We start from the raw sequence: 19240 nt of genomic DNA, 5'->3' as shown, positions 1-19240 counted from the left end.
CACGAAAGAGGAGGTTTGCCTGTGCCTGAGTCATACTGTGGGCTGAGATGCTATTCCTCATCCCCATGAGCTGCAGGATGAGCTCTTCCCAGGGCTGAGTTTATTCCAGGGCTGTGTTGTCCCTAGCACATTCCCCCTCAGGACTGAGAAGAATGAAGTATTTTTTCTCTCCTTTCTTACACCTAAAAGCCTCCCCCATGCCCAGTGCTCCTATACCCATAGCACTTGCCAAGTCTTCATCCCAAGTCCAGCATTTACCTGGGAACTGATTCATCCCTACAGAGTGGTTTGGCCAGTGTCCAGATGTGCTTGAGCCAGGGATTTGCCAGCAGAGCAGTGCTGGTCTGCATTACACCCACCATGCTCTGCTGGCCCTTTGGGAGGACTCCAACCTTAAAAATGCTCCTTTTGGGGCAGAAGGCAACTGGGAAAGGGACTGTGTGGCCTCTGCGACTTCACCTGCCTTCAGCCTCCCAGAGCATGAGCATGCCTGAGGGCAGATTTCTTGCCCTGGGCAGGTTTTCACATTTTTGCTATGGACGGGTACAGATTTATGTTGTCCTGTAGCCATCCTGGAAGGGGAGTGCTCCAGGCCTGAGCCCTGGGACCACTGTTGGTCAGCAGCTGGTTAGGGGGATGGACCTAGGGCCGACCTGAGGTGCTCCAAGCTCCCCTCCTATCCTTTGGCCCAACATCTCATTCCCTCCCTTTGCCATGCACAGGCCTTGCTTCATCTTCCCTTACCTTCATGTGAACCAGAACCTGAATGAGAGTGGGAGTCAAGAGTTTGTGCTCCTGGGAAGCTGGGGTGACAGCCATCTCCATGGGCACATGGCCTCGAGGGACCTGGGTGCTGCCAGCTCTCCACGGCCCGGCTGCACAGCAGCTCTGCCACAGCAGCTCGCTGCAGGCTCCAAACCCTGGAGCTGATTCCCCCCCCTCCTGCTACGTGCAGCAGATTGGGAAAATTTTACGCTGTTTTTCCTCCGTGGAGCTCTCTTTGCAGACCATCAGCTGTCTCCCACTCCAGTGTTGCATAATCTGCTGGCCAGGTTTAAAAAAAGATGCTGTAGCAAAAATGTGGTGCACTCAGGGCTGCCTTTGGACTGCTCTGTGTTTCACAGGGATTTGGGAGTAAGAAATAAGGAAAACTGATTTCCATCCTCTAACGTGCTTTAATTGATAGGGCTCAATTCCCCTTCCATAAAGTGCACTCCCCCGTCCTGTCTTGTCCTGTCCTGTCCACCACCCCAGGGATACTGGTCTTCCTGGAGACAGAGGACTGGAAGCTTTGCCTGCACCCCCACACTGTGGGTGCACCATGGTGAACACAACCATGAGGGTGTGTTGTGTGTCACCCCAGCACCTGTATGTTGTCTGTCCCCCCAACACCTGTATGTTGTGTGTGTCCCCATCACCTGTATGTTGTGTGTCCCCCCAACACCTGTATGTTGTGTGTGTCCTCCAACATCTGTAGGATTGTGTGTGCTCCCCCCAGCACCTGTATGTTGTGTGTCCCCCCAGCACCTGTATGTTGTGTGTGTCCCCCAGCTCCCCCCAGCACCTGTATGTTGTGTGTCCCTCCTGTATGTTGTGTGTGTCCCCCAGCACCTGTATGTTGTGTGTCCCTCCTAACACCCGTGTGTTGCTGTTCCTGGCCAGGTGAACACAGCCATGCACGAGGCCAAGCTGATGGAGGAGTGTGATGAGCTGATGGAGATCATCCGCCAGCGCAAGCAGGTCATCGCTGTCAAGATCAAGGAGACAAAGGTGAGGGGGGCTGGCTCATGTGTCCCTGGTCCAGCCACGGGCAGAGGGGCCGCAGCCATGAAGGATTTGCTTTGGGCAGCCATCAGTGCGCTCAGGTTCATCTTCTTGCTGTCCAAAATCTGGGCGTCCCTCACTGCTGCTGCCCCAGGGCTCCTCCGCCAAGGACAAGGCATGTGCTGGATGTGGCTGGAGGAGGAACGGTGTGTGGGTTAGCGTGACAAGTTGGTGCAGAGGCTTGGATCACTCTAGACAGCTTCCTCGGGGCTTTTAACTACCACGGTCCTAATAGAATAATGTGGAATTAATACTGAAGGACTGGAGCCCAGCGCTGCAAAGAAAGCAGAGGCTGCACAGTCTGCACTGCAGCACAGCTGAGGGGGGAGCTGCTTCTCACCCTTTTCTTTGTAGGGGTGTTTGGAGCCTTCATCCAGCGGTTCCAGGTGTTTTGCAGTGGTTTCTTTGTGTGATGTCCCACCCCAAAGGGAAAGGCAGCACTCAGGATTTATAGATGCTCATGGTCGAAAGGACTGGCAGAAGTCAGAGGGTCAGCAAAAGCTTACAGAGTTTTGTTAGTAAATTACAAGTAATTTACTTGGCATGGAAATTTATATAGATTAGTTCCTCATCTCCCAGTATAAGCACATAGCACTGGGTTTTGGATAAAGGGGTAGGGTGAACAGGAAGAGAGAGAGGGAGATGGATTAAAAATGGAGAGAGAGGAAGAAAGAGAGATCACCAGTCCTGGTTCCAGCAACAGGGTGTCCAGGGTCAGGGGGCACTGCCTGGGCTTCATGCGGGGGCCTTTTTATAGATAAGTTTTCCCCGCCCTGGGGAGAAGTTTCTCCCTTTCTGTGCAAGTCACTTCTCATGTGCAGTCCATTTTTCCAGACCTTTCTGGAAACGGGTCAGAGGCTTCAGGTGGGTCAGAGGCTTCAGGTGTCTTTGGTGGTCTTGATCTCCCCTACAGGCCATGCCCACTTCTCCACCTCACTCCTGCTCTGCTGTGTTGTGCTTATCTTTAGGAGCCGGAACAAGGATGTTTGTCCCAGAAAAGTGCTGCCCTACCTCTGTAGGGCCCCTTCTCCAGCCACAGCAACCCTTGGGCTCCACACATGCGACAGGGAGAGGCTGGAGGGCTGGGCTGTAGCTCTGGGTGGTGCCCTTGGGAGCTTCCGTGAGCCCTTTGTTGTTCTCACTGAGTTTGGGTGTGCATTGGGGTCCCACCGCAATGCCCACAGCCAAGCCCCAAATACAGATGTTTCCCAGGTGTAGATTGGGAGCAGGTTCCGCTGCAGGCGTACACAGGAGAGCCACCAGCACGACTCTGGGACACCCTGGCATCAGTGGGAGCTTTGAAATCCTGCTTCTACCCCAAGCACTCCAGGGAACATATTTTATGTAACGGTGCCGTCTGCCGGTCCATCTGTCTGTCTGCTTGCACTTCCCACTCTCTTCCCTGATGGCTCCAGGCTGTGCTGTCCAGTTCAAGCCATGCTTGGGAGGAGCTGGAAGCTCCAAACTGTTGTTTTCCTACAATTGACACCTGGGCAGAGGTGAGTGGCATGGATTAGTGCCCAAACTCTCCGCAGAGGCAGCGCTGAGGAGCTGCCAACCCAGCACTGCACCAGTGGGAGATGGGTGTGGGGACACTGGTTCTGGCCATACTGGGTTTGGCTTCCAAAGTTACCTGGGAACTGGAATAAGCATCTGTACCAGTGAAAAGAGGCCAGGGATGGAAAGGTGCAGGGGTGCAGCATTGCAGATACCTCTGTACCCTCCCTGTGCTGTCTGTGATGGGGCTGGGCAGGGTCCCCCCTTGCTTCCAACACCTGAGCAGCAATTTCCAGGTCAGAAGGGGACGCAGCTTTCCCAGGAGCCCCAGCCAAAAACATGGGAGAGTTTAAAAAGCCTGAAAGACAACTCCCCAGAGCCACTGGGGCATTCCTGTGCCATTTCAACGCTTCTCGCTCCCCGTGAGCAGGCCCTGGCTCAGGATGGGGCTCCCTCTGTGCTTTTCAAGCTGCTGAGCTCCCTCTGCTCCTCTGGCAGGTGATGAAGCTGCGGAAGCTGGCTCAGCAGGTTGCCAACTGCCGGCAGTGCCTTGAGCGCTCCACGGTCCTCATCAACCAGGCCGAGCACATCCTGAAGGAGAACGACCACGCACGGTTCCTGCAGACTGCCAGGAACGTGGCTGAGAGGTGGGCTGGGCTCAGGACTCTGACGCTGCAGTTGTCCCCTGGTTGTAGGTTCCTGCCCAGAGATGACTTTGTCCCCAGAGATTCTCAGTCCCCCCTGCAGCCTCCCACCATGCTGCCCTCAAATAAACCCCAAGGTCAGGTTCCCATCCCTCACAGGACAGGTGTTGCATGGCTGGTCCTAACAACACTGTGGAACAACACTGTGGAATACGGGGGTGGGAAAGTGGTGGGAATGCCAATCCACGGGACGCCCGGGGGCCAGTCAAAGCTGGGATCCCCAAGGATGAAGCCCCCCTACTCTCAGGGGGGCTAGGCTGCTCCCTTGGGCAGTGGTTTGTAGGTGCAAGCTGGTTTCCTGACAGCAGGAACATCACAGCGAGGCTGCCTGCACCCCTCTGCCCCCCCCGCCACGGCCAGGCTTTGGGAAACATGTGCACCCTGGCGCGTACTGATGGTCCCTTCTTTCCTTCCAGGGTCGCCATGGCAACTGCATCCTCGCAAGTTCTGATACCAGATATCAATTTTAATGATGCCTTTGAAAACTTTGCTTTAGATTTTTCCAGAGAGAAGAAGCTGCTGGAGGGGCTGGATTATCTAACGGGTGAGTGCACGGGCACATTCCCCTCCGCTGCACCCCGTGTCCTCCCCACAACCCCATGTCTTCCCCTCAGCCCCTGCCCCCGTGCCCCACATCTTCCCCTTAGTGCCTTCCCCTACGCCCCACCAGGGGCTGGCCAGACGCATTTTAAGACTTAACCTGTAAAAAACGCCGGGTCAGCTGTGGCAGAGCAGGGGCCGTGCTGTCCCCAAGACAGTGACGTGTCCCCATCCTCCCATTTCACTCTGCTGCTCCTGCAGGATCCATAGAAAAGTCCAGAAAGCTCAAAAATTGTGGTCTCTGTGACCTGGGGAGGAGTCTGATGCCCATAAGGATGTGAGAGGGATAAGGATTACATAAGGATCCATAAGGATTACAGGGAGGGAACAGTGAATTAACCAATTATTATGCCTCTAATGCACTCTGCGCTTTAACATTTCCTTTTTCCTGCCCTTTTTGAGGGTCTCTTGATCCTAAATTATGAACCCTGTTGGGCAGGACCTTTCTGGGCCCCACGGTGCTGCAGCACAGACTGAACACTGCCCTCAGGGGTCTGAGAGCACCAGCAGCTGCTGGACTGGCCTGTGCTGGAGCACTGAGGGGATGAAAGCTCCAGGGAGGCAAGGACATCCTCACTCACCCAAATCCGATTTTATTATCACAAAGCAGATCAGCTTTCACTGAAAGACTAACACAAACATGTGTCCGGATCAGTTATGGGATAAACTACTTATTCCACAGCCAGTCCTGGGGAATAGGTGGATTTGGAAGTGGGTTCTCAGCCTGTTTCAAAGTGGGGGTGTCAGACCTGATGGAGCGGCAGCAAAACCCCTGTGCTCTGACCCCTGGATGCTTCGTTAAACTAAAAAATTTAATTTAGTTCGAAACACAGTGACAGACAAAATGAGGGATTTCTGGGTGTCCAGAGACTCTGCTCCCACCGCGAGCCCACCTCTGTCCTTACGGGAGCAGAAAAGCCCTGGGTTTTCAAAGAAGGAGAGCCCAAACTGACTGAAGTCTGTGGTCTGTGCCCTCCCTCCCGCAGCACCGAACCCGCCGTCGATCCGCGAGGAGCTCTGCACGGCCTCGCACGACACCATCACCGTGCACTGGATCTCAGAGGACGAGTTCAGCGTCAGCTCCTACGAGCTCCAGTACACCATCTTCACCGGCCAGGCCAACTTCATCAGTAAGTCACCACGTGCTGCGGGGGCTGCGGTTCCCTTCGGGAAGGAATCCCAGGCTGCCCAGAGAAGCTGCGGCTGCCCCATCCCTGCAAGCGTTCAAGGCCAGGTTGGATGGGGATTGGAGCAACCTGGGCTAGTGGAAGGTGTCCCTGCCCATGGCAGGGGGTGGAACGAGATGAGCTTTAAGGTTTCTCCAAGCCCAAACCATTCTGTGATTCTGTAAGGAAAAGGTTCTCAGTGGTTTAAAGACTGGGAATTCATGTAGGAAACAGCAGGAAAGAATCCACCAAGTGCTGCAATCAGAGCTATGGAGACCTCCCTGTGCTGGGGGTCCATCCCTGAGCTGCTCTGCCCTGCATTTGGTGCCATGAGCCCTGGCTTGTTGAAGCACAGGGAGCATTGGAGGGTCTCATCCATCTCACAGCTCCCAGGTCCGTCCATCTGGGATCGTATGGGCAAGGCAGCACTGGCTGATAATTAACATGGTTTATAAACCCTCTGTAACAGCACTGAGTCACGTCTCCAGGTCGTTTTTCGTGCAAATCGCTGCCATACCTAATTGTTTTTCCACACCGCCACAAATTTGCCTGACAGGAATGGGATTTGAGGACCAAGGAGGGATCTCGCTGATGTTCCGTGGCTTGTGAGAAAGTGTTATTCCTGGTTTTCCCTAGCAGCACTTGCCGCTGGGGAAAGTGCTGACACGGTGCCTCAGAACGGGCGTTTTGGGCCGCCATCAGTCTGTCCCACTGGCTGGGAGGACGCTGGCCCTGGGAACACGGTGTCACGGCTCCGGAAGGCTGCGCAGTGCACTCTGGAATGCGCAGGAAGCTGCCGGAGAAAGTTCCTTGTGGCTTTCCAAGCTGGATGTCACCTCTCCAGCCCCAGCCCAGCCTTTGCCCTTGTTTTGGGAAACAAGATGATGTGTTTCCTCTCAGTCGGAGGCTGTATGGTATCGGTGCTGCCACAGCCAGATCTGCCCTGCTTGGCTCTCCTCTCATTCCCAGCTGCAGCATGTTGTCTCCAGCACTTTGTCCTTCTCTGGAAGCTTGGAGAGCTCGGCCACCTCTCTGGCTCTGCTTTTGGATGACCACCAGCCCCATGTCCCCTGCACTTCCAGCCGAGGGCAAGACAGGGACAGTGCTGATGTCATTGAACGGTTTCAGTGGGGAGGGACATCTGAAGTCCCTGAGTCAGCTCTGCAGAAGCTGGGCTGACAGGGCGCTCAGGGCTTGCTCCTTGAGAAGTAAGGACTGTCTAGAGATGGAACACCCAGTGCTTCCCCACCCCCAGCTAGGAGGATTTTGCCCTTTTCCAAGCAGGATTTCCCCTGCTGCAGCTTGTGCCCTTGCCCTGGGGCCGTGCTGGGGAAGGATCTGGCTCCCACCTCTCTGCAAATGCTACTTTGGACACCTGGCTTGGAGTCCCATCCATCGAGGGACTTGGGAATGAGTCACCTGCCCACGTCTGGGGGTCTGGCGCAGGCGTTGGGAAGGGGGAGCTGTGGCGACTGTGGGGATGAGGAGCAGCAAGGGCAGGGCTGGAGGAGAGCCCTGAGAGCACGTGTCAGGAGTGTCCTTCTTAGCCGACTTGGGTTGCTATTGCTGGGAAGAGTGAAGAAAACACGAGTTAAATCTCTGAGGAGAAAATGAATAACGTATTGTCCCTTGGAATAGCACAGCCGGGTCCGGGTGAGCCCTGGCTGAACTCATGCATGAAGAGACAGTGGAACGCTGAGCAGGAGTCCGGGAGGCTGACCAGGAGAGGAAATACCTTTCCAAGGAGCACACAGTTGGCCTGTGGAACCCATCCCCTTCACGCTCCCATCAAAGCCAAGAGCTCAGCAAGAGCCGGACGTTTTTATGGATGACAAATGCTGCAATAAAAAGGATTTTTTTATGCTTTGGCGAGGGTAGGAGCCCTCAGTCTTCAAGGCCAAGCTCTTTGTGGTTGTTTTGGGAAATAAGCCTGCTTGGGAGGCCGAATCCTTCCCTCTGTTGTCTCTCAGCCACTTTGTTCTTCCTCATGGAGGATCTCCAGCTGGTCCTTCCTGCAGGGAGGTGACAGCCACCAGTGTCAGGCTGGAAGCTGTGTACTATGACGAGAGCAGCTCTCTGTGTAGGCTGCAATCAGGATCACATCTGTTTTATTTTCTACTTCACATCACATTGCTCTGCGCCCCTCGGCCATTCCCATGTGTGTTCTAAACCAAATCCAGGCTGACAGGGGCTGCAACCTGCCCTTGTCCTGCGGCTGAGCCAGCCACTGGAGATAAATGAACACCCCACGGAAGTCATTGCAGAGGAGGTGTGGAGTGTTCCCAGCTCCTGCCCCCAGCCCTGCATGTGCTGAAAACCCTCCTCCAGTCACCCTGAATTCACAACCCACTCCTTACCTCTCACCAGTTCCAGTAAGCCTCCAGCTACTGCTTCCAAGCCTTCTCCTTATCCCTCTTTTGGCTCAAAGCCCTGGCCCTGTGCTGCAATAGCTGCCCCAGAGCTGTGTTCAGGAAGCTCAAGCACTGCTGCCATGGTGGGTCCTGGGCTCTCACTGCCCCAGCCCCCCAGTTCCTCCCAGACCCTGCCAGATCCCTGTCCCCCAGCACTGGCTGCTCAGGTGCTCATGCTGGCTGCAGGTGATCCTTATGCCAGCCATGCTGGTGGCAGGAACAGCCTCAGTGGCTCAGTGTAGGGCTTTTCCCCTTTCCTGGAGCACTGTGTCACCTAACGTACAACATTACATTTCCATACATGCCAGGCCCCGCAGCTCCAACGCTGCAAACCACTGCAGCAGTCAGGCTTGGCACTTCCAGAGTCTTGGATTTTTCATACCCTCCCATTTCCAGAAAGAGTTCAGGCTCCTGAATGATTTCCAGGCATCTGGATCCCTTCACTGAGAGCTCATTTTCTTTGAACTGCTCTGCAGACTAGTCTGCCCAGGGAGCTGAAGCATCAGCATCCTTTGGCCTTATTAGTTCCCACCCTGGAGCACTGAGCACCAGGCAGGAACAGGATTCAGGTGCAAACACATTGATTCGATTGCAAATACGTCCCTTTCTGCTTCTGGAATTGCTTATTGTGGACCAGGAGCAGGAGAGAGACTGTCCTGTGGGAGCAGAGACATGAGAGAGGATGATAGTGGGGTGAGGATACGATGATGGTGAGATCATGGTGAGCATCACCCCCTCCTTGGCACCAGCAGTGACCTCTGCCATCTGCCCTGGCTGAAAGGTGCCACTGGCTGAATTCTCCTTTCTCTGCACCTCTTCCCCATCACTTCCCATGGCAGCATCCCAAGATGCCAGCACGCCAGCCCTGGCTCTGCCTCACCAACATTGCCTTGATGTGATAATGAAAGAGATTCTGAGTTGCTGGGATTTATCATCTCTGGAAATTTCCCTGCAGGTGCTCTGAACTCCCAGGCAGGCGGCAAATCCTCCCAAGGGACGCGCGGTTGTGAGCTCTGCCCGAGCAGCGTGGGGACTTTGTATTCTGTCCTTCCCTGGCAATAAATCTCTCCCTGCCTCTCCTGCACTGCAGGTCTCTACAACTCCATGGACAGCTGGATGATCGTCCCGAACATCAAGCAGAACCACTACACGGTGCACGGGCTCCAGAGCGGCACCCGCTACATCTTCCTGGTGAAGGCCATCAACCAGGCGGGCAGCCGGAACAGCGAGCCCGCCCGCCTCAAGACCAACAGTAGGTGCCCAGGCACTCACCTGGCCATGGCAGGTGTGGGGGGGGAGAATTTCCTGGGTGTTGGGGCTCCAGGGGTGTGGCTGAGCGCTCCCGGTGAGCCCGCAGCGGCCGGCACAGGATGGAGACCGCGGGGTGTTTAAATTATCGAAGTGCCCCTCTCAGTGCCTCTGCTCCTTCCCTGCCTTGGGATGGTCTCCTGCTACCCCATGTGGTGCCCTGTGCTCCTGTCAGCACCCATCCCTGGTGTCTTAGGAGGTCATAAAGGCCCATCATTCTGGTGGCTTTCCATCCCTGGGCTTTTTGAGGCTAATGCACAGAGTCCCAGAGCAGCTGTGTTCTTGTGTGTGCCTTTGCTCGCAGAGAGTTGTGATTTTAGGGAACCATAAGGATGTTGAAAAGTGTTTCCATTGTGGTGGATGGGACTTTGCAGCCACACACAAAGCAGAAGTTGCACTTTCCAATGCCCCAGGGATGCCAAATGTGTTTAGGGAAAGCCAAACTCAGAGACCAGTGGTTCTGGCACAGATAGAGCTCCTGGGTTTGCGGTGGAAAACCTTTTCCCACTGATCCATAGCCTGGGGGGATGCCACGGGGGGAGGGACAATGTATGGTCTTGGAGGAGGGAATAAACTGGCTCTTTAGGCTCCTACTCACTGTCTGATCTGTGCCCACATCTCTTCGGTGCTCCCATGTCTCTGTGCAGCTCTGGTGAGCACAGCTCTCCCTTTTCCCATCTGTCCCTTTTCCCAACAATGGCTTCTACCTGGACGAGGCTTTTGTGATGATTTGTCACCTACACCTCCTCCTTTTCTTTGCATGACGTTAAACTGAATAAAATTACATTGAGGCAGTGGGGCTGAGGGAGCTGCTGGGGAGCAAACTCCAATCCAATCTGCCTGTTTATTAAAAATTTATCCCTCTTGTGGCTGCCGTTTTTCAGCGCTTGCCCAGCTTTGAAAAGCACTCCTTCTGGGAATGAGGAATAGGCAGCTTGGGAAGCCAGGAGCGAGGGCGGTTGGCCATGGCAGCAGCTCCCGGTGGACAGGGGTTGCTTTCTGGGATTTTAGCTGAGTGTCAGTCACCAGAGCTGCCAGCACAGCACTGAGGGCTTCTGCTCAGAGAGAGACTCAGTTTGATAAGAGCCTCATCTGGTTTTGAGCTCCCCTTGCTGCAGGGATGTGTCTGCAGCAGCTTCCTGCGTGTTCGAAACCTCGAGCAGCCTCACCTGAGGCACTGCACAGGTTATGTGTGAGTGTGTTTTTGTGTGTGACAAAGCCCCTTCCACAAGGACTGATCCTTCTCTTCCCACTCTGGACAGGAGAGGCGTGTGGCACTGATGGGCACACATCCCTCCTTGCCGCCGGTTTGCCATTCCTTTGCCATCTGTGTTTGTGGAAACTTCTGAATTCCTGAAGGTTTGATTTAGCCACATTTTTGGATATAATATAAATTGATATACTTTCTCCTGTGGCCAGCTTTGGAGGACAAGGGCTCCTTTGGGGTGTCTGATGGTGCCACCACCCCATGCTGCATCCCCAGCGTGCCCCTGCTGGCCGTTCACCCTGCCTGTATTTGGGACCAGGGTTTCTCCTTTTCCTGTGTACAACATCCAGACAACATCACACCCACGCTTTCCCACCACTGTAACCTTGGTGCAAATGTCAGCAGCTCAACACGGAGACGGCCCATTAGCATATTTCACAGCCTGTTCTGTTCCAAAAGTGATGTCTGGAGAGATCCCTCCATTGCCAGAAGGTCAGTGTCAGGACACATTGATTTCCGCAGCGTCGGCGCTGTCAGTGCTGGTGCTAAATCTGTGTTCCCGAGCAGAAGAGCTTGGGAGAACAGGTTTGGTTTAATGGCAGGGAGACCTTCCTCTGCTGAGGCTGGACCTGAGCAGGACATATTTAGGAGCAAGTGTCCAAAAGTGGATAAAAGAAGTGCCAGAATGCAGGGACAGGCCCGGCTCTGGCAATAAATAAAGTGCAGGGAAGGTGGGTTTTACAGTCTTTGCCTTGACCAGTGCAGCCTGATCTTATTCTCCCTTGCAATTTTTCTCTTCATGATTTCTGCATCTCTTGGCAAAACCTCAGTGTGGTACAGGATGGCTCCATCCACATCTCATCCAAGATGTCAGGTGTGGATCTGATGCCTGAGCAGCAGGCTCTGAAGTACCTGTTAGAGACTGGATTGTGTTAGTGCAGATGTTTTTAAGGAGCAGGATGTGTGTCCCTGTGTTCCTGCAGCTTGGTTTGCATCCTGGGCAGAACGTGGTGGGCACTTGCAGCCAGGACAGGAATGGTTCCTTGGGGAGTGAAGTGCATGTCCATCCCTCCCTTCTACCCACACATGTCTTGAGCCAAATGCAATCACTAGCTGTCCACCCTCCCCACTCTGCCCCATCCCTGTTCCCTCACAGCCGGAGGAGTGGGGTGCACAGGAACTTCTGTTCTGTGGGGCACGGGCTAGTGTGGCACTGGTGTCACCCCTGCACTGACCCCCCAATGGGGTGGGCTCCTGTTCCCTGGATTTGGCTGGGTGTGGGAGGTTGTCTCCTGCTCCTGGGGATCTCATTCCAGCTATTTCCATAGCTGTTATGTAAAGCAGCAGGCAGCCTGTCCTGGCTGTCCCTATAGACAGAGACAGGAGCATCCCAAGCCAGTGAGCCCCTGCTCACAGCTATGGCTGTGGGAGCCCTGCAGGGCCAGCACACACCTCCCTCTGCCTGGCTTCATCCCCACATACCACCGATGACCTTGACCGTGTTCCTGGTTGCCCCCTCTTTGCTCCCACATGCCTGGTGCCAGACAGGATTTCCTCTGCTCCACTTGGACACTGCCACACTCCAACTGCAGGGAAGAGAGGGATAATCCAGCTGATAAATGCCCCAGGGGTGCAGCCAGCTGTGTCCAGCCCTGAAGCCTGCTGTTTCCCCACAGCTCCCAAGCCCCCTGCAAGGATGACCAGCATAAGGCTATCAGGAATATCCCAGCAAGCTGAATTTATGGGATAAAGGTTGTCTGAGTGACCAGCCCAGGACATACACGGTAATGACAAGAGCAATCTTTGCAACCCCCAGCTCTCTGCCAGGCACAGTTGGGGGGCTGGAGGGTTGCAGTGACCTGGGGGCACATGGGACGGTGAGGGTGGCTTTGGACAGGGAGCAGGTAGTGAGGGCTGCTCTGCCCTCTCGTGTAGTGGGAGTTCCCCTCCCTTTGGCAGCTCCCATGCTGGGGATTTGAGGTTGGGATCATCACAACTCTGTGAAGCCTGTGGTTTCCCAGTGCCAGGGAGATATTTTGGGAAGGGGGTTGGTGGGAGTAGGCGCCTGGCCGTGTCCTCTGAAACACCCTCTGACCTGTCCCAGCCCATGTGCTGCTGCCTCCCACCCCGCCCATCGCAGACACTGCCTGCAGATGCAGCTCCAGAGCCCAGTCCAGGACGTGCCAGCACAAACCAGTGACAGGGGCTGGGCTCCAGTTCTTCACACTGACCTCAACGAGGGGTCGCCTTCGGAAACAGGGCTGTGAGTGTCTCTCTGCTGACAGAGCCAAGTATTTTTATACCTCACTTCCTCAGAGCTTGTCTCTTTGCGTTACTGCCAGGAAAAGATACGGCAGAAAGATCAGAGCAGCCAGAGGAAGGAGGGGGCAGGTCAATCCCAATTTGCAGCTTTAGTTTCAGGCCTCTCAACTCAATTATCCAGCAAATTGGGCTCCGAGGAAAACCAACACGAGCTACCATCAGGTATCAGAGCATGGCACGGAGGAGCTTCGTTCTGCAGTTGCACTTGGGAGCTCTCCAGCCTCGTGTTATTGATGTTGCAGCTGTTTGCAGGGGTTCCTGGGGTTCTGGGGGTCCCCAGCCTTGCCCAGCTGTTTGCAGGGCTTCCCAGACCTGGCTCAGGGCCCCTGTCATGAGTGGTGTGGGTGTTTCTCCTCGCTGGGACTCAGTGTCCATTGCCAAAAATGGGAGCATGCAGGAGGAAACAGCTCTTTGTTCCCAGAGCCAGGTCAGGGACCCCTCAGCTACCAAAATATGAGGGTGAAGATGTTTGCAGGATTTGAGGTGTTTTCTGCAGCTGCCATTTGCTTTGTCCTGAGGAAGGTGAATCCCTATGGAAATAGTCTCTGCTGCCTGTGTGCTCTTTACTGCATCTCAGGTGAAAACACACCAGAAAAACCCACCAGAACTCAATTTGCTTCTTCACAACATCTTGGGGTTTTGTTTGCAAATCCGGGGATAGTCTGAGGGCTTCCAGAGGGAAATCATTGAAAACCGAGGTGGTCGCATGAAGCTCTGGAACCAAGAGTGCTGGGACATCACCCAGATTTGGTCTGGCTTTGGGGAAAAAACCCCAGCAAACCACCATTGAATGTGTAAAGCTGAGAGCACGGGATGTTAAAAGCACCAGAATTGGGTTTCATGTGGAATTTAATGTAGTGCCTCCTGCTCCTGCACTTTGCAGCAGCCTGGGTCACCCTCCTGCTCCCTGCAGATGCCAGCAGCAAGGGGCTGTGGTGGCATCCTCTCCCCACTGTCCCCCTGGGCACGGTGGCTCCTACCACAGCCACACATTGTCACCAGTGTCACTAACACAGACTGCCACAGAAGGGCTAGTGTGGGGTTTCCAGCCCTGTCCTGATCTAAGAACAAAGAGAATGGGAGAATGCTGGAGTAGGGAGCAGTGAGGCTTCCCAGGTAACCCTCCCCTCACCACCCCATAATGGAGGGCTTTGGTTTGGGCTTCTCAAAACACAACCTTCTGGCTTCTTTCCACATCTGGTCATCAAATGACCCTAAGTTATGAAAGGAGAGGGAAAAAAAAAAGCATTGAAGCAAAAGGGATTGTGAAGTTTCCTTTACCCCCTGAAAAAAAACTCAGCCTGGCTGAGCAGAGCCACTCAGGCAGGGAAGGGGGAGTGTCAGGGGCTGGGCAGTGCAGGCAGGGCTGCCCATGGGCAGTGATGCACCAACCCCCCGACCCTCCATGCTGAGGATGTCTGTGTGCACGGGTGTTTTCCTGACCCCCACCCGTGCCCTGGCAAGGCTGCATGGCACCAACACCTGGAGCCTGTGGAGAAACCCTGATGGTGGAATGTGTGGGGGAGCTGGTGCCCAGAGCGATGGCGCTTATTGGCATGAGGGAGGGCAGGTGCTCACAGGGCTGTGTGGGGTTATCCATGCAAGCAGCACAGCCAGCACGTGTCCTTTGGCAAGCAGTTTGGCTTTGTGTGCTGCTAGTGTTACAGAGGAGATGCAGCTGGGTTTCAAGCCAGCATCAGGGATCTGCAGAATCCGTCAACCTCAGTTCTGTTAATTGTGGAGGAAGCCCGGGCCAGGCACTCATTGCCAGCCTGGTGCTCTCACCTCCCATCCAGCTCCACTGGACACGGGCTGGACCCAATGCCTTAGACATGCTTCCACACCCTGGACTGTGCTCTCTGAGCAATGAGATTGTGTTTGGCAGCAGAGGAGTACGGATGCACAGCAGACAAGACCCCGGCTATGTGCCCTCTAACACGTAACTGCAGCCTGAGCACTGTGAGGAGCAGTCTGTGCCAACAGCTGATGGGATTCAGGGGCAGGCTCAGTGCCACCGGGCTGCACTTAGCCCAGCACTTACTGGTCTGTCCCTTTCCTGTGCTTATGTCACTGTTATGACTGCTAATAGTGTATAGATCCATTCAGGAATTCAGGCTGCACACCCTGCCCAGGTTTGGCTCGCAGTGCATCCATCCTGATGGCATCTTCAGTGTCGTTCCCATTACCAGGGGACACCCTTGTTTCTGCCACATTTTGCATCGTTAGTGGAGGACAAAAGGAAACTTGAAGGGGAAATAAACACTGGAAGGGGGTAATGCCCAATAAGGAGACCTTGGACATCCCCAGCCCCTTATTTGGGGGTCCCTGTGACAGGACAATGCAGCCCTTCCCAACAATGCTGCCCATCCTGGCTGCTCTCCAGTCAGGATCCTCCCCCAGGAGCAGAAAGCTCACTCTCTGGAGCTCATATGTCTTTGCATTTTCAAGTTTCACCTCCTTTCCCTCTCTTTGGCCTGGGAAGGTGAGTGAATGTGCTGCTTTTGTCCCTACTGGATATCTGTAATCCAGAGTTCTCAGCTGGTGGGGGAACCCGTGGCTCATGGAGGAGAGCCAAAGAGCCCATGACAGACCTTTTCTGCCATGTTCTCCCCGCGCAGTGATGCTAACAACACAAATCCTAATCCATGTGTCCCCTCCCCACAGGTCAGCCATTCAAGCTGGACCCCAAGATGGCTCACAAGAAGCTGAAGATCTCCAACGATGGGCTGCAGATGGAGAAGGATGAGAGCTCCTTGAAGAAGAGCCACACGCCAGAGAGGTTCAGTGGGACGGGCTGCTATGGGGCAGCTGGCAACGTCTTCATCGACAGCGGCTGCCACTACTGGGAGGTCGTGGTGGGATCCTCCACCTGGTAGGCACCACCTCTGTGTGTGGGGGGTGCTTTCCCAGTCCAGCCTCTGCCAGATGTTTTTTGGGCATGTGAAGCTGTTGCTGTGCCAATTCCACAGATAGGTGGGCTCCGGAAGCACAGAGTGCTGCTTCCACAGGCAGGTGGGCTCTGAAGGCACGGGGTGCCTCTTCCACAGGCAGGTGGGCTCTGAGAGCACGGGGTGCCTCTTCCACAGGCAGGTGGGCTCTGAGAGCACAGGGTGCCTCTTCCACAGGCAGGTGGGCTCTGAAGGCATGGGGTGCCGCAGCCATCAGAGCTGGGCTCGGTCCTGCACTGGGGGCTGGAGGGTGCTGAGCGAAGCTTCTCCTCTCCTGCAGGTACGCCATCGGCGTGGCTTACAAGTCGGCCCCCAAAAATGAGTGGATCGGGAAGAACTCCTCTTCCTGGGTTTTCTCCCGCTGCAACAACAACTTTGTGGTGCGGCACAACAACAAGGAGATGCTGGTGGAGGTGCACCCGCAGATGAAGCGCCTCGGCGTCCTCCTGGACTATGACAACAATGCACTCTCCTTCTACGACCCGGCCAACTCCCTCCACCTCCACACCTTCGAAGTCTCCTTCATCCTGCCAGTGTGTCCCACCTTCACCATCTGGAACAAATCCCTGATGATCCTCTCGGGGCTGCCTGCCCCGGATTTCATTGATTACCCCGAGCAGCAGGAGTGTAACTGCCGGCCCCAGGAGTCCCCGTACGTGTCAGGAATGAAAGCCTGTCACTAGGCTGCCCAGGCCTGCCCGTGCCCCACGGCGGCACTGACCGTGCTGGTGGGTGCCAGTGGTCAGAGCTGCCGGCTGGGAGCCCCCTGGCAGCCGTGCCGGAGAGCCGCCGTGCCACCCCAGCAACCGAGCGCCGTCCACAACCAGCTCCGTCTTGTTTTAAGGGAAAAGTGGAAGAACCTCGAACCGCAGCTGGAAATAAACTGCTGGTGGTGAGCTCCAGCGTGCATGAGAGCAGCTGGAGCAGCACCTTGACGGTGGCTCCCATCCATCCCTCCCCAAGTGGATTGTCACCCGTCTTCCTTCAGGGGCTGGAAAGGTTGGGGTGGGTTTCAGGGTGACCTGAGGTGCCGTGGTGGTCAGGGGACAGCCCGTGTGTCCTGCGAGGCACCGACTGGGACAGGAGGGATGGGTTCTGGAGCCTGCTGGCAGCTGGTCTGTGGAGCTAGAGCCACTGAGCAGTGCTTTTCAGGGAGATCTTTCCGTGTGGCTGAGGCTCAGTAGCTTCCCTGGTGGGGTGAATAATGCGTGGAGCCCTTGGGCTTGGTGAGCACTGACGTGGTGGATGGATGGTGGTTATGTGGTGGGGGGTGATGGTTATGTGGCTAATGGTCTGTGAGAGCAGAGGCAGCACTGAGGACGGTCCCACTGCCTGTCCATGCTGCAGCTGGCCTGTTCCCAAAGCATTTTCTGGGTCTGCAGTCCCACAGTGGAGAGCCACGGATCCCCACCCCACCACTTCTCCTCCTTTGAGAGCTCCCCAGTAGCCAGGGAGGCCTGCATCCTTGAGGAGCTTTGGCCCCTGGCACGGAGGTTTGGCAGCTGCTCCTTCCCAACGCGGGGTCTGGACGGCGGTGCCCTTGCTCCATTAGTGTCCTGTCTGGTGTCCCAGCAGAAACAAACTCATCTTTCTGCTCTGAACCCACAGTATAGTCCTGTCTGAAGATCATCTCTATGCTTTATGACCCAAATCTCAATTTATGACCCCAGATCTTGGCTCCTGGTTTGTTCTCTGCCATGCCAGGGGATTGGACTGGGTGAATTTTAAAGGTCCCTTTCAGCCCAAACTATTCCATGATTCTGTGGCAGTGGGAGCACAAAGCCATCCTGTTTACTCTGTGGCAAAGGACTGGAGCCCCAAGGGCTCTAGACTCTGGTTACTGGGAGCTCTTCGGCTGCTGCCAGTGCACCCAGTAACCCCAAACATCAAGTCCCCTGGTCAGGCTCCATTTTCTAGATTTAGTTAAGAGGCCAGGAGGAGCTGGGCCAGCACACAGTCCCTGTGGCACAGCTGGGGTCTGTGGCACACTTTGGGTCTGGTGAGTGGGAGGGTGGCCAGAACATCGGAGAGGGACAAGGAGGTCAGGCATTGTGGTGCGGCCCAAGGTGGCTGGTGCTTGAGCTTTGCTCCATGGGATTTGAAACCCCTTTTCCTCCTCTGGATGTGGTGCCTCAGTGGGACTGGGGACCACTGAGCCGGGACCTCCCAGGTCTGCCAGCTGTTCCCTTCCTTTGGAGCTTGCTGATAGGTAAGTTTGCCCCTGCTTGCCAAACCTGATTTCCTTCTATGACAGGGTGACCCTCCCCTAGTTGATCTAGGAAAGCCAGTAGATGGAATCTAAAAGCAAACTGTCCAGCCCACAGCTGAATAACCGTGTTAAACAGTGGGTGAGCAACTGGCTCATGGGTCAGGCACAGAGGGCACAAAGACAGTGACTGAGGTGACATCAGGCTGGCATCAGTCACTAGTGGGGTTCTGCAGGGCTCCATCCTCAGCCCCGTTCTCTTCAACATATTAATTAACAACTTGGATGCAGGACTCAAAGGAATACTAAGTTTGCTGATGACACTAAATTGGGAGGAGCTGTTGACTGCCTCGAGGGCAGAGACCTCAACAAATCAGAGAGATGGGCAATCACCAACCATATGAAGTTTAACAAGGGCAAGTGCTGGATTCTGCACCTGGGGCAGGGCAGCCCTGGTTGTTTGTATAGACTGGGGAATGAGAGGCTGGAGAGCAGCATGGCATCTCTCCATGTCTCCAGGCTGCAATTTTTGGGAAAGGGAGGCAGGCGGCACCTCAGGGAAGGATCTGCTGCCTGCCCTGCTGATCCAAGAGGGGTTTCTCTCTGATCCAGGCTGCTTTCCAAGGGTGCCTGGCAGGGCCAGCGCAGGGGATACATCCCTCCCTCCTGAGCAGACGGAGCAGCTCTGTTTGCTTCTCCCAGCTCCGGGGCACAGGTGGAGTTGCAGCAGGGGTGCATCTGCTGTCCCCACAGCCTGGCACACAACCCTCGTTCATTCTGGGAGGTTGTCACCCTTTTCAGTTGGCTGTTTTTCATGGGAAACTCTCATGGAAGTCCCTTCCCCATGTTCTGGTCCCATCTGGGGCTGCTCATACTGTGTCACTCAGATGGATGCCAAGCACTGGAGATGGATGTTGGCACTGGCAATCTGAGTGTCGAGCTCCCTGCCAGCACCACTGGGACGGGCTCGTGGAGGACTCAGCACATCTTCAGCTCGGAGACCACGAGCCCTTAATGTGACGTTTGCACCTGATGAAATTGCACTAA

At 55.2% G+C, this 19240-nt stretch overlaps 1 protein-coding gene across 2 annotated transcripts in view; it reads left to right on the top strand.

Annotated features, from left to right (window-relative positions):
• The window catches only part of MID2 (midline 2), a 74082-nt gene extending 55539 nt beyond the window's left edge, over window positions 1-18543 (top strand). For both annotated transcript variants that reach the window (XM_039382707.1, XM_039382708.1), the window contains exons 5-11: window positions 1663-1770; window positions 3820-3968; window positions 4442-4569; window positions 5612-5755; window positions 9293-9454; window positions 15704-15911; window positions 16268-18543. In XM_039382707.1, the coding sequence (XP_039238641.1) occupies window positions 1663-1770; window positions 3820-3968; window positions 4442-4569; window positions 5612-5755; window positions 9293-9454; window positions 15704-15911; window positions 16268-16670 (1302 nt within the window). In that variant the 3' untranslated portion in view covers window positions 16671-18543. The remainder of the gene's footprint in view (window positions 1-1662; window positions 1771-3819; window positions 3969-4441; window positions 4570-5611; window positions 5756-9292; window positions 9455-15703; window positions 15912-16267) is intronic.
• The last annotated feature ends 697 nt before the right edge of the window (window positions 18544-19240 follow it).

The sequence above is a fragment of the Pipra filicauda genome, unplaced genomic scaffold, assembly GCF_003945595.2.
Source record: "Pipra filicauda isolate LSUMZ 115617 unplaced genomic scaffold, ASM394559v2 scaffold281_size1565311_pilon, whole genome shotgun sequence".
Taxonomy (NCBI): Eukaryota; Metazoa; Chordata; class Aves; order Passeriformes; family Pipridae; genus Pipra; species Pipra filicauda.
This window is presented reverse-complemented; position numbering and strand designations above follow the sequence as displayed.